Here is a 15,151-nt window from a genome sequence, read left to right as displayed (position 1 = left end):
TTTCTATCATGCTTTACTGAACTTGTGATTATAAAGGTAATTTACAATAAAGCAATTAAATAAACAATAAGTTAAAACACAATACATTTATACATAGTATTTCAAAGGGCTCAAGAGACTATCAGGTTCCAATACATAAAGACTTTAAAACAACATTAAGATTTGAAGTGTATCCACGCCTATACTTATCATTGTAACAAGTGTTAAGACTCCCAACAATGTACATTTTTGGTTACAGTCCCTGTATACGCACAAGACCAGTGAAATGCTCAAGCAATTGCACAATTGAGAAGAGCACTACATGAGACAGGCACGAACGATGTGCTGGAAGCTGCCTGGGGAATACGGGTTTTACCTCTAAATTGAATTGACACTTGGGACAACAAATGGAAAGCGTTAGCATGCTTTCTGGAGCACAGGTGTGATACCCTAAGGGAAGGTTAGTGCTGTCTAGAGAAATACCCCACCTTTCCCTCCATCTCATACTACCCTTGAGCCAGTGCAAAGTGCCTGTACATTTGCTCAGTGAACCATCCAGGGAGAGTGACTGAGTTTAATCCTAGCTCAGCAGTGGAACAGGAAAGAGCAATAGGCTCGAATTCCTGATTTTCCTGGTTGATTTTCCTGCAGATGTGCTGGCACGAGAAAGTCACCAGGACAGGGGAGGGACATGGTGCCTGCCAGCAGGAGGACTATTTCTGTAAGCAGCAGTACTGTTAAAAACATCTTGTGGAAGTACAAGGTTTAGCTTATTTATTTTTTTTTTTTTGAAACAAAGAACATGTTTTTGAACTGATCTATAGTGCAAATCAAATAGTCGAAACCAAATGATGGACTCTGCCAGAATATACAGTAGCTTTTTATGATCTATCTCATCTCTCTTTGCCTCAGCCAGTTGGTGCCCAGGGACAGAGTAGACTTTAGGTTTTGACACTGAAGGGTGTTCGGCGTAAAGAGTGCAGGGCCACCAGGCAGCAACCACGAAGCAACGCTCCAATATTGTAAATAGGATCTGTTCCTCCTCTCTGAGTACTCAAAGCCCACACAATAGTTGGTACAACAGGGGCTGCTACAGCCAGAAGATCCCCAAGGAGACTGCTGCTCCAGTATCTCCTCTTTATTCCTGCATTAACATACTCAAAGGCTTCATCATCATGAGTTTCTGTAAAATCAAGTTCTTTCATGAAACGGTTTTCATTAACTCTGTGCTCCACGTTTCTGCACGGAGACTCCATAGGAGACAAAAGGATGGCAGAATTGGGATCACTTGGAGTTAAGTCCACTATGATACCAGAATCACTGAAGCTTCCAAGAGAAAATTCACCCAATTCCTTCAGTGAAGAAGGTGGGCTTAGAGGACAGGTGTCTTGAGCTCTGAAGATGTTCTGAATGAGCTGCTCCACATCTAAGCTATATGGCACCACGTCAGTCTGGATGGCCTGTTCCACTGTCATGTTGCTTTTTTCTTCCTCCTGGCAATAAGTTAGTTTTCCATCCAGAATGATTTCAAGCATCTCTTTATTTACAGCAGCACCGAAGGGAGCTGGATCACTCAACTCAGAGGCTGTGGCGATCACACTCTCTCCAGATGAGTCAGTCCCGTTAGCTCTGTCCTCACTAAGGAGCAGATCACTGTCTGCCACCTCCTCCAGACCCTGGTCCTCTGTGATGGGGCTGTCTGGCAGGGTGGCACACAGTGCTAACAGCTTCCCCTCTGAGTCGCTCGTGTACTCCAGGCTCTGCTCATCCCTCACAGAGTGGTCCTGAGCCATCTCCATGCTCTGCAGCAAAGATTCCAGTTTCTTGTTTTGAATGTTTATGTCTACGAAGTATTTCTGAATTTTTTTGTCTTTCTCAGCCAAGCTGTTTTTCATGCTTTCAATAACCTGCTTAAGTTGTTTAATTTCACTTCTTGCTTCCTTTAAGGCCAGCTCTGCCTCCACACGATTGCACTCTTCCTCAATCCAGTCTTCCCTCATTCGTCCCAGCTGAGCTTTAAGCTCTTCTATTTCTGTTTCCCTGTAACAAAATAAAATGAGGTGACACTTCTGCTGACTGCTCAGTTAGAGTCAACATAAGGCCACACCCCACAGCCATAGCTCTGCTGCTGAGATGCTCCAAGAAGGAAGCAAATTTCTCCAGGTGCCATTTCTGGCCACCTCTGAGAGAGTCTATGCCAGCTGATTGTTAATGGGAGTTACTGACCTCCCCACAAAACCAGCAGCCTTGTGGGCTGTGATGTGATCCTGGACAATTTGAGGCACAGGTGGTGACCTCTAGGTCAGGTCTAACCAGTGTAGTGCTTAAAATCTCCCCTACTGCCTCGCCCTTGAGGAAATGGGAAACAGCTGCCTGGATGCATCCCCAGTGCCTGCCAGCAGCTTGTCAGTACCTCCAGAGCCAGTGCTGGCCTCAGACAGCCAGGGAGCTCAGGTCTGCAGGCTTTCAGCAGGGAGCCAGAGGCTGCTGCAAGCACATGGGGAGCAAGTGGGGGAGAGGGGACTCCTGTCAATTCCAGGCCTTGCAGATGCAGAGGAAGAGCACTGGGTCCCTGGAACTCTGTCTTGGGCTCCATTCAAACAGCCCTTTGTGCCCCCTTGACTTCTCTGTGCTGGAGAGCCAGCTCTCAGAGTGCAGTCTCACTAAAAGAGACATCTGTTGCTGCATAATGCACATTGTCACTTCTTTGCTCAGCATCCATACAAAGGGCTATTGTGAAAAAATCAGTATATAAGCGACAAAAACACAAATGGGCACAGTGGTCTGGTTATGAGCTTTTCTTTCACTGGGAGAAGGAGGACATTGCAGTCCTACTTCACTGAGAGGTAGAACAGGATGCTAAGGTAATGCATGCTGGCAGGTAGAAACTGTTCTATGCATAAAAGGTCTCAATCTAAATCAGACTTGTAAAAAGTTGTCTTTTTAAAGTATTCTATTGTGAAAGTTCCAAAAAGGAAAAAGAGACAGCTATATTTATAGATAAACTCATTGTTTTGCATTCCCTTAGTACATTCTGAAATCTGAAATACCAAAAACAACCTAGTATTTCAAATTTTTAATGGAAACTTCATTGATCAAGAAATGAGCAAAACCACTCAGGTTTACCACCCCTAAATGTTCCCAAATAAATCTTTCTGACTGATTTCTCAAGTGAGGTTTACCTTTCTTTAAGTTTGCTTTCAGATTCCTTCAGCTTGGTTTTCAAATGCCGTACTGCCACTTCTTTCTGCTGCAGAGGAGTCAAATATTGCTCTGGATTTTGTGGCTTAATGCTGTGATTGTCACCACAAGAATTGTATCTCCCTGATCGTCTGAAAAAATCCAAAACAAACCATCACATACCATCACTCTTACAGTTCTTACATCCTGGCAGAATGAAAAGCATCCCATTGAGTGATAAATGCAAACCTTGACTCATCTGGGGCTCCTCAGTGTCCACACAAGTTACTTCACCTTGCAAATCAAAGTACTTGAGGAACCAGCTGATTTTTAGCTACAGTGCAAAATTTACTATTTATTGTACTTGGCTTCATTGTCATTACATCAAATGAGGCTTTTAACTTTAAAATACCTGGCCATCCCTTCACCCCAAATGGGTGGTGTGCCCAAGAGCAGGCAGGGCAAGGGCACCCATCTACAGACAGCCGGGCGAGGCAGCCCAGGGACTGAGTTCAGCTCCACACAGGAGTTATAAAGCTGAGCACACTGAAAACTACACTCATCCTGTCTGTTTTTGGGTGTGTATCTTACATGGCTGGCTGCCAAGTTGTCTGGGAGAGAGGGCAACAGCAGCAGCATGGTGGCCATTTCTTCTCTGCAACGCGTCACATGCTCTGGCAGGTATCTGTGTTCTTTCCTGTACAGGAAACTGCACTCCTTAGGGAGGTGCCGAAGGCTAGGCGGGGTGAATTTTCACCCAAGTGTATCATGCTTCCTACACTACCCCACCCAACTCTCTCCAAACTGAAAAGAACCCTACAACAAACAAACCAGTAAATCATCGTAAGAACTGATGGCATGAAAATGCATGAAATAGCCTGCCTTGGAGTGAAAGCCAACTGCAAAGGACTTTGAGTTAAAGTAAACTTGAATTTTACAGTGCTGAAACAACAGAGCTTTTACAGGGTATGGAGAACTTTGCTGACTGCTAAGTCACCTATGCAAGGCATCACAGCTATGGTGAGGAGCAAGATGACCTGCATGGCAACTCCTACAGCTGATTCCAGAATACAGAGCAGAGGTCTTACTGAAATTAAGGTGATTTTAGGGCTTCATATTATACTTGGTACCATTTTTTTCCCACAGCCAGTAACTTTACTTGTTAGATGTAATCTAGAGGATTACACCAGGACCAGGAGGCTGAAACACAGACTTGCCTCATCACTGGACTGCTGTCACTTCCTTTGTATGAGCCTGAGTTGCTGCTGCTGGCTGAAGAAGCTCTGTAACTCTGATGGATGTTAGCAGGACTCAGATGGTTTTTGCACAGTGTTGATGAAGCGTCCTTTCCGTGTGAAGCAGGTGGACTGGCTCCAGACTTGTAGGATAATGATCCATTATTCCGACCATAAGGACCACGACTGGAGAACAAAAATGGTGAAAACATTATTCTCATCACACAACCCATTATGTGTCTTACTTTACACACAAAGTTCTCTAAACAATAAACCAGAGAGATAACTGTGAGTGGCTGGAAAGAAATAAAGTTCTGACATGATCAGCCACTGCATGTTCTGTCACTGGCAGGGGGCTCTCAGTCTGAATTATGTGTTCTAAGGAAATCTCAGCCATTTTACATCTCTCTGTGGACAGCACAGCTCCCAGTGACTTCATCAGACCATCCATGTTCCCTGAATCTTTGACTCTGTTAAGTAATGAGAGGCCTGTGGTCTGGACTAATGCCAAAAGAACCACACTCCAGCTTTCCCTGGCCAGGCCTGCAGAGTGGTGTCTGTGCATGGAGGTTTGCTGTAAGACTGCTTTCATGCTCCTCAGCATGCAGCCTGGGGGATCACAGTGTGCACTGAAAACAGATTCTGTTTGGGCCACTGCTCTTTTCTGCCTTTGGCATACTGGGTGCTTCATCTGTCATGGTCAGCTATTCATTCACTTCGATATAGCTTGAACCCCACGGAGAGCAGGCTGAAATAGTATTAAAAGAGACAAAGGAAAGCACAGTCTTCTCTTTTTTCCTTCCAGTTTTTCTCATACATATTTACCTTTCTTTTCCCATTCTTTATTAAAGAATCTGTCAACTGTGTGTGCTTGAAAGCAATTGGTATCCTTCCTGCCTGACAGCTGCCCAAGGGCTGGAGTGCTCTGAGGCCAGCTTCCTGGGATGTGTCCCTCTCCTGCTCACTTGGTTTGTCATCCTACACTACTACACTGGTACCTTCATTCTCCCATTGAAGTTGTTCTTCTAAATGGTAATGAAAGGACAGGTTTAAAAAAACAAAATAAAAAAAAATATCAATCAGAAAATACCAGGAAAAGGCAAACCCTGCCAGGCTTGAATATAAAAAATCAAATACCACAGAACTATGAAGCGACATGTCTTCTTTAAATTGTTTCACTTGGTTTTTTCCCTTCTCTGCAAACGGAACAGTTTATAAGGAACAGATGGCTGAGTGGCTGCTGCGAACCTTCATCACACTGCTGTGGTTTGGGTGATTTTGTAATTATTTTACAATGAAGTACAGGGCTGTGGTTTGTGACAACACTGAAGTATTTCATAGCAAGTAAAGTCAAACAGTTAAAAAAGAACATACTGCAAAGGAGATATCTCTTTCCAGTTTATGCAGTGTATCATCAGCTCTGGTGTGTGGTAGAACTTGCAGAGACTGTGCTTAACATAGCAGCGCATCTGGAGGAGCCTTATTACAGAAGAACTCTGTCCAATCCAGGATGCCAGTATGCTCTAGTTTAAAGTTATATTAACATGCACAGTAGTATATGAAATTATACAGAATCTTACTGAAATTAAGGTGATTTTAGGGCTTCATATTATACTTGGTACCATTTTTTTCCTACAACCAGTAACTTTACTTGTTAGAAGTAATCTAGAGGGAACTTCAGTAGCGTTTATTTTTCTAACAGTCTCATGATACAGATAGGGAAGTGCTCTCAAAGCCTCATTCTGATGACCTCTGTATGCCGGGACACATCGTGGCCTTCAAGACGCCTGTGTGACTCAAGCACACGGGTATCCTGCTGCCAGTCCCAGCCTGCCTGCCAGCTCTTCCATGGCAGGAAACCAGTCCTGTCCATCTGAACTCCTTCCTCCTGCTCCACGAAATGTAACCAGCAGGGATTGCGTGGGCAGAACGCAACGTGCACTGCTCCATCCCAATGCCCCTGTATTCTCAAGCTGTCCGAATTTGCAGTTCACATATGACAGGGAGAAATCTTACAGAAATCTTTCATGAACAGTTCATTTAGACAGGTGACTATGATACTTTTTTTCTTTTTTAAATTGCCCATAGGCTGGGCAAGGGTACTTCAGAAAAAAAAAAAAAAAAACATAAAAAAAATCAAAGGTAATACTGTCTGTTTCTTACAACAAAAAATAAGATCATGATCTGGAAAGGTGTAAGCTGACCTGACAATTTATGACAGAGATAAAACAAAGTGCTAAGACCAGAAGGTTTAGGTTAACTGGTTAGAAATACTGCTGTTAACTAACATACCCAGCTCTCCCTCCACTCCAGCCAATGCCTGGATTGTATTTCCCACACTTGCCATGAATAAACAAATAAACCCCAACAGCTGGCTGATCTGGCATACTGACAATTTTTGTGCACTGAATACAGATTTTTTTTTCTTTCTTATATTGCAGTTCTCACTAGCATGCTACCCAAGAGCCTTGTGTTAACCTGATTGTTTTAAAATGCAACACCTTACACAATAGTCTGTCTTTGCACTAGCAACATTCAGGAAAAATTGCTTTGCTTACTTGCGAGAAAAAGAAGATCTCTTGCTTCCAGCAGCTGACATATGGACTTCAGGTGCTGAAATACTGCCTGTGCTGCTTGAAGAGCTAAAATCAGCTTCACTGCCTGGAAAGGAAAAGGAAAAAGTGAAAACATGATGGAAATTATAACTCAAAAGATTGTTTTCAAAATAACAGTGAATCACAAGCATCCTTCCTTTGTCTGTTCTGGGTGAATTTCAGAAGTTGCATGGATTTTCAAACATCCCTGAGGACAAGAACTGGATTTGTTCCAGATTTTCAACATTTCTTCAGAACTGGCACTTCAGCCAGAGCAGAAAAAAACATTTGGACACAAAACCCTCACACTACAGAAGCCATTTTAGGTCTCAGACAGGAGCACTTGTGTTGTGACAACCTGTTTGCTCCCTCACAGCCATTGATAGATGAATGAGGCTGCTCACATGGCTCCTTCAGGAACACAGTGATTAGAACACACTGCTGTAACTGGATATTTCTCATGCTTTAAACCATACAGAAACATTGCTCACTGCTTCTGTTTTGTTTAATGAGATAACATAAATGTACATATAGATATAGATATAGATACAGGTATAAACCTGTACAGGCTAACAGTATATCTATATAGTTATCTACACACATGTGCAGCATTTCATGTGGTACAGAAGCATAGTGAGGCAGTTCTAATAACCTTCAAATAATCCAGTAATCACATGTAGGTCTCAGGTACCAAGTCATCTGTCTGATTGCTGATTTTCTATGGATCACAGCTTTTATTTCACAAGCTCTGGCATATACAAGGGAAACTGCTCTCATTTTGCTAAGGTCAGTAGCAGATAGATGTACTAAGAAAATCTTATCCTCTGGAAAAAAAAATACCAAAGCTATAATTTTTTTCTAATCTGTCAGTCCAATGGCAAACATTCTATGCCATACCCAGGTCTCATGCTGTAGAACCACAGTAATGAATGGTGACTTTAGCAGAGGGGATTGAAATAACTCTCCAACATCCTTTAAGCGGCTGACCAAGGGGAGCATGTCTCACCTGGGAATTTCTGGATGTCATCCCATGGATAGACATCCCCAAGGCAGCAGCTGCAAACTTGCCATTTTTACTATCCTTTCCACACAAGGGAGATGCAGCTACAGCCACCATCATCCTCTCACTGCAGCTAGACCTCAATCTCTCTTAAATTCTTCACAGGGCTGATGGTAAAGGGCGCACCTTTCACCCTGAACACCCGAGACTGGGAAAAGGCTTTGTCAGAACCTGGCTTCACAGCCTTAAAGAGGCTGAGACAGCCAGTAACCAGTCTTACCATGTGGCAACACTTAGCAACTGGCCTTAGGATAAGGTGTGATTGGATTTAACCCAATACTTTCCCTACCTCATGACATCTGAGACCAGCCTACATTTTTCTGTGCCTCTGCATCAGCCCATCCCAGGATATCCCTCAGCTTCATTTCAAAGTGCTCAGATACAAAGCTTAGCTCTTCAAAAGGGGATCCCAGGGACCCAGCTCTAGCACCTCTAACCTGCTCCATATCCCGTACTACACCCCTGATAATAAGACCCAAGCTACCACAGCCACAACCAGATCAGAGCTGTGTGAAAATTTGCAAGGGGAGGGAAGGAAAGCAACAAAGCCACTTGGTTTCACAGGGAATTTATATCATGTTTACAGATGTAAATGTGAGTGACCCTCTCCCTGGGGAAGCAAAATGATCATGGGACATGACATTCCCAGATGCAACAGAGTTTTCCTGATAAACAGAATATCCCCATCTACAAGCTAATGTACGCTCCATGTAATGTACACTCTTGGTATCACACTACACTCAAAACTACTCTTCTAAACAAGACCCAGACAAGTAAACACATCACACAGATATCATACCTCTGGTGTCTGGGTCCCCAAAACATTCCAGCGCTTGCAAGACACCAGCAGCTTCCCCAAGTCCTGGCTGTGGTGCAGAGAGCAGGAGCCCTAGCCAAGGTTCATCTCTGGGTAAGCAGATCACATCATAATCAGATCTCGCTATCGAAAGCATTGCTGAGTGGCAAGGCTTAACAAGCGCCTCTTCCTGACCTGCCTGGCTTGGAGCACCAAGAGCTGCAGGGCTGGGCACTGCTGGCAGGAGCCAGCAGAGCCTGAAAACACAACCCCACCATCAGCAGAGCTTTCTGAAAGACTGAACCGCATCTGAGACCAGGAACTGTGTCTGCAAAGCATGAACTAACCTTTCTGGCCCCAGTTCTAATAACAGCTACATACAAGCTTAACACTTAGCACAGGAGACTGCTTATGTTTAAAATTAGGCATGTGGCTATTTATAGGATCTTTGAGAACATTTTATAAGTTAAAGGGGTCACTGCTAGTGATGGTTCCAAGTGTATAAATTATGTTCAAGCCAGTTTTGTGTGTAGCAGAGCTTGACAGAAATGTTATTAGGAGACTTTAAAAAATACCTTCTCCCATTTGGTAGACATCTCTCAGCAAAATAACATGGCATCTATCCATAAAATAACCATTGCAACATATTCTCCTGGGTAGGCGTGACTTCTGTCTTACAAATATCTTAACAAAACATGAAACTCCTTGTCTTAGCAGCAGTGCAGGCAGGGGCTGAACATGGCTTCTCATTCTCCCAACTCCATTCTCCAGGTGACAGCTTCCTAAGAATGCCTGTTGACTCTTTCTGTCACTGTAACTATGTAATGACAAAAGCTCACATATGTAAGCCCCAGAACAGCCCATTAATTTAGTGCTAACTATGAAAGAGACTGACATTTCTCAACCCCGCATTCCTTTGTCCTAACTGGCCATAACACTTGTTTAGCTTCAATCACAGACTTTCCTCTTAAAAGGAGTGTCTCACTAACCCCTTGCTGCAAAAGATGCAACACGTTGAGTCACCACCTTCAGCCGTATGTCATTTGGACTTCACTCATTCATGTTCTTCCACGCTGCAGCCATCAGTGTCCCAGCCCATGGAGGCAGCCTGAGTCCATGCTGGGGAGCCCGTCCTCCCGCCTCCCCCCGCCTGGCAGCGGGCTCCGAGCAGCACGCCCACGCCGCGGGAGCAGAGCTCTGCACTGCTCTGTGCAATGGGAGGAACAGCACAAGGATGGCCAACGAAGTACCGTCACATTTTCCAGGGTTGCTCTTTGCCGGGAACGGGTATGTGAGAAGCAAGAGTGAAACCCTGCAGAGCCCGGTGCCGTCCCCGCACTTTACCGCTCGGTGGGCTGCGGCACCGAGCTGAGAGCGCTCTGCAGCGGCATCGCGCTCCGTGCTGCCTCTCGCCTCCTTGCTGCCCCGACAGCATCGCGACAGTCACCGGGCTCGGCTGACACCGAGCGAGGAGAAGGAAGGCGGTGTCAGCTGCCGTGCTGCCCGTGACGAGCCCGGGCAGAGGCACACAGGGTGACCACGGTCCGGCGGACGCGTGTGGCATCGGCCACCACAGCTCGGGGAGCTCACACTCGCCTGTCGCAGCACGGGAACCAACTGGGAGGCTCTTAGGAATGTCTCAAGGGCAAGTTTCCCATCCTGCAAATGATGCAATTACAGATGCGGGGGCGGGACTGAGCAGTGGGAGAAGGAGCTGCGTGTGCCAGGTACGCCTCCAGCTGGCACCAGCTGCTGTTTGTGCAGGGCAGCCACCACCCACTCGGGTCCGGACGAGCCTCACCCCTAACCCTGCCTCAGCAGCAGTGCGACTATATCACACACACTGCACTCACACCTCTTACAGGTAGAACTGATCACCTTTTGCAGGTACATTGGGCCTACCAGGTATATAAACCACAGAGCTTAGCTCTCTTTTGACTCCATAAACATGACCTCTTTATATGTGTATCACTCTTGAAGTAGGTTTTGCATATAGCCAGTGAAACAGAGCTGTAAATAAAACGGTGTTGACAGAAACAGCTTGTCCTCAAAATGTAAAGCACTTAAATTTGCTGAGCTTTCTTGCCTTCAAAAGCACTCTGTTATACAGCAAAGTGACCAAAATATTCATACATATTAACCTTTTTGGTGCAGCTACTTGAGAAATATGTGGCATGCTGTCTCTCTAGATAGCTTGTTTTAGAGACCCCATGGACCCTTTGGCCTGACTGTGTGAAAAAATATCCAGCAAAGTCATTAGAAGCAGCTGGAAGAGTAGAGAGAATTCAGTTGTAATGCCCACTAAAGAAAGGGCCTGTATTTTTAAGAGATTTGGTTCAATTTAACTCACAGCTACATCTCTAGCTCCAATATTTAACATCATAAGCAGTATATTTCCAGGAACCACTAATGCTGCTTTTATTTTTCTATTTAATATGGGGCTGTTCCTGCAAGATAGATTTTGTGTGCCACAAACAATCTAGGAAAGAAAACCACACTGCTCACATCCACTGAAAAATGTAAAAAAAACCAAAGCCGCAAAGCAGCAATGACATCTTCCTTTAACATTCCAGGCTTTTCTTCAGATAACAGCCTTAAAAATGACCCATTTTGAAGGCCAAGTCTCCTAGTGGGAAATGTGCTGAATTCAAAGTGTCAAGACCATAGATGACAGTGGGTTTTGGTTCCAGTTCCTGGCCTTTGACTTTATTACTTGTTTGACTTAGGAATATTGTATGGGAGGCTCTTATTTTGGAATTAACTATTACATTTCACACTGAACAGTAACTGGGTAAAAGCAGGTATAACCTTGAGAGCAAGGAACAGGTCACAGCTCTCCTCCATGTGGACTTCTGTAATCTTTGGGTGACAGAAGCTGCTCACACATGCTCTGCCTCTGCCTGTATCACCCTCTCCACTGTAATGAGTTCTAACATCAGGGGAGGAAGTTGAGGATGCCCAGTAAGTTGCACTGGTTCAGGAACTCTTAGGAGAAGTGTAGATTTGAGTTCCTTTGGTCTAAAGAAGGCACTGGACTCAGACCTTTTCCTCAAGCTCTAACTGCTTGGACTGGTAGCACTAGCACTGCCCATATTTCTGAGGAACGAAACCTGCTGGATGCCTGCACTCACAGAGATGGTCTGGCTCTGGTATGGTGGCTCACAGTGAATCCAAGCCATGCACGTGGGCACACCCAGGACTACAGGCAGGTGACTAAGTCTGGGAGATGGGCACTTCTCTCTGCATCTCCTGTGGGCATTTGTGGCATGCTCTCTGCTGTGATTCTTGAATTTTAGTACCTAATCAGCCCTCTGGTTTTATGAGGTTTAGTCATCAAACTCACATTTGTGAGTTGTGCTCCATGAATAATGGCAAGAAACTGAGCACAGCAATGTCTGGCATCCCTTCCTTATCCCACTGCACTGGCCAATGAATGAAGCCATTACTCTCCACTCTTGGGTGGACCCAACTGCTCGACAGTGCTCCCTCAGCAGACAGGTCTGTGGTCTCATTTCAGCTGGGTGATGGCCCAGTAACAGCTGGGAACTTGGGCAGCTGGCAGATACACAGTCAGAGGGGATGTGGAGCAAAACTTTGGGTCTCCATAAATCGTCCAAATGTTTTGGGCAAGAAGACTTCCAGCTCAAAACCAGACAGCCTTTTGGGAAGGACTACAACACAGATCGTGCTTCCCTGTCTTTGGATCTAAATGCAATTTTATAAATGATTATTTATATTGATTTTCACTCACTTTTCTTGCTTATTCTTTTTACTTTGAAAGAAGGATTATCAAATAATTAATCTCATTAAGCAATTTTCTGATCTAAGTACTATAGTTGTAGTAGTTATCTGAACCACACTAATGCAAATTATAAGCATTGCAGATCTCAACATGAATACATAATGTGACTTATGTATTCTGTGAAACCACAATCAATCAAGCTCTTCTCTCAAAACACAGTCACTACAAAATAATTACTGACATTGGCTGAGAGCCATCATGCATATTCTGCATATCACTATGATCTGGGCTTGTGTTTTTCTTAATTGTTTCTAATTCACTGATTTGTAGAGAAGCCAAAAGCTGATGTTGGAATAGACAAAGAGCATTACAAGTTGGAGTTTTTTGTTGCTTTATGTATTTTTAAGGATATTATTACAGAAGTCAGCCTGACCTAATTATTTTTTTGTGCTTGTATATGGAGCTTGAGCCATTCTACCAATGCCTTAAAAACAGCTTCCATAATTTCACTCTTCTCAGCCTGAAGTGACCTTTGTCAGGGGAACATATGCTCATGGAGCAGAAGGGAACAGTCTGGGGAACTTATCTTCATGTTCAAACAAAAAGGCTCTTTGTTATTAGAGACAGAAAGATGCTCCTTTCCTACACCAACCTCAATACAAACATTGAGACTGGAGGTTCAAAAAATACACTGGGAGTTGTATAACATAATGCTAACTTGCATTTGACAGTTTTATAAATTATTTCTTCCATCCACCTATGGACTTATTTTTTATTATTTATTTTTTATACCCATGCAGTATCACCCAAGGGGATTTTTTTATGTACCGGGCAGTACTATTTGGTCTTTTTGAAGGGAAATGGATAGGCTGGTCAGAAGTATTTTTAGGAACTGGAAAATGTCATCTTTGGCAGGGATAACTTAGCAGTACACAGAGAGGCAGCAAACTTCATCACAGACTGGGAAAAGATCCCAGCTCTCCCGTCACGTTGGTGGCAGAAGTTTAACAAAGGGCTTTCAGAGGCCCCTTCAACACATCTCCTAAATCTGGTTCCTGTGTGCAAGGAGGAGAAAAGCTGTCTGGGGCACAGCAAGGAGCTGCGCAGGCCCACGGGCACAGTGTATCTGCAAGTGCATGAAATTGCATGCAAAACCTGATTCAAGTGAAAGCTTTTGCATAGTCACCCTTAATATAAGACATATGGTTTTCATTACAAAGTGCATAAAACATTTTAAATCAGTTTGACATGTTTTCAACAGGCAAGGGAAAAACACTGGAAGGAGAAACATGTCTGGGAGGTAACTGATGAAACAACGCTGAAGTTCCAGGATAAAAATCAAAATTTGTTGTAAGCTAATAAAATATTTACTGTAACACACATTTTGAAATTATTACAAAAAAATGAATAAAGTTCAAGTGCCATCTATTGAAAAGAACAGTAGAACCTTACCCAGTTGGTTACATAAACTATATTTTTTACAGTAACAAATCTAAGGTAGGTCTGAGGCCAATGCATTTCAAGTTATGACTGCCATAATTTTGCTGCTTTTTTTCACTCTTACTGGACAGACAAGAAGCCTGTGTTGTTTCTGCTTATTGATTCTTGCAGGTGTGTGGTCAAGTTGTACTCCACCAGCTCTAGCAAACATTCAGCCTGCCCAGATTTCAAAAGCAAACAGCTTCCTATTATTTACAGAATCTAAGAACGGTGGAACACTGACCTCATGACCAATGAAGTGCCTCAGCATGGAAATAAGACAATGTAATACTAATAAAATATGAAACAAACCTGGCAGAATTTTAATTTCTTTTAAATACATTTTATGTAATGATGTATATAAACTACACTATTACAAAGCAGGTTTGTTATTTTTTTATGCCACATTAAAAGCAGTACATTTCAGACTCCTTGCAGAAGTGATGTCCACCTTGCAGTGGCCGGAGGATGAATGTACAAAACGAGGCCAGGTCTCCATATCCTGGGGGAAGTTATGGGAATTTGGGAACTGGTGCTCTCCCTAACTGCCATCTCAACTGGGAACCACCTACCACCAGTCTCACTCAGCAAAACTTCTCAGCTCTGACAAACTCTTGTTTCTGTGCATGCCTAGAAGCAGGTCACCTTAAAAAGCGATGAGCAGTTTAGTGTCTCTTTTGAAAGACCTGGGTGGATGTTTCAGACTACACCACATAAATCAGGATCCACACAAAACAAGCCAATGACAGCTCTTTCATGCTGTGTGCTTTACTGGGGAAATGCAGGCTCCACCTGGGATTCTTAGGGCCAGGCTTAGCTTTGCACTGGGGAGGATGCTGCACATGATCTCCCCATCACACCCCTGGAACACAGCATCCATCAATAAGAACTTGATAAAGAGATGAGGTCCCATCCTTGCAGATTGTCATGCCCTTCTCCAGCTCCTCCATAAAACTGCATAGTTTGGAATGCCTATCTTCATTAACCCCTGCTAAATGGGTGAAATCCATACAAACCTGAGTTTTCCACAGCTCCCACGTCCATCAGGAGACTCCACCCTGCACACAACACAGATAAGAAAACTAT

General features: G+C 43.9%; 1 protein-coding gene across 3 annotated transcripts in view; it reads right to left on the bottom strand.

Annotated features, from left to right (window-relative positions):
* Nucleotides 1-15,151, bottom strand: part of SYBU (syntabulin) — a 39,971-nt gene continuing 24,820 nt past the window's right edge. For 2 of the 3 annotated variants that reach the window (XM_005516955.3, XM_014253734.2), the window contains 4 exons: nucleotides 6,953-7,055; nucleotides 4,377-4,580; nucleotides 3,162-3,311; nucleotides 1-2,019 (listed from right to left, as the gene is read on the bottom strand). In XM_005516955.3, coding sequence (XP_005517012.1) covers nucleotides 921-2,019; nucleotides 3,162-3,311; nucleotides 4,377-4,580; nucleotides 6,953-7,055 — 1,556 coding nt within the window. In that variant the 3' untranslated portion in view covers nucleotides 1-920. Of the gene's footprint in view, nucleotides 2,020-3,161; nucleotides 3,312-4,376; nucleotides 4,581-6,952; nucleotides 7,056-8,847; nucleotides 9,040-15,151 lie in introns of those variants that run through there. The other variant, XM_088065208.1, reaches the window with a different exon arrangement.

The sequence above is a fragment of the Pseudopodoces humilis genome, chromosome 1 (assembly GCF_049639895.1).
Source record: "Pseudopodoces humilis isolate 2021_Gansu_Grassland_sample_001 chromosome 1, ASM4963989v1, whole genome shotgun sequence".
NCBI lineage: Eukaryota > Metazoa > Chordata > Aves > Passeriformes > Paridae > Pseudopodoces > Pseudopodoces humilis.
Note: the sequence above shows the minus strand (reverse complement) of the source record. Positions and strands in the feature narration are given on the sequence as shown.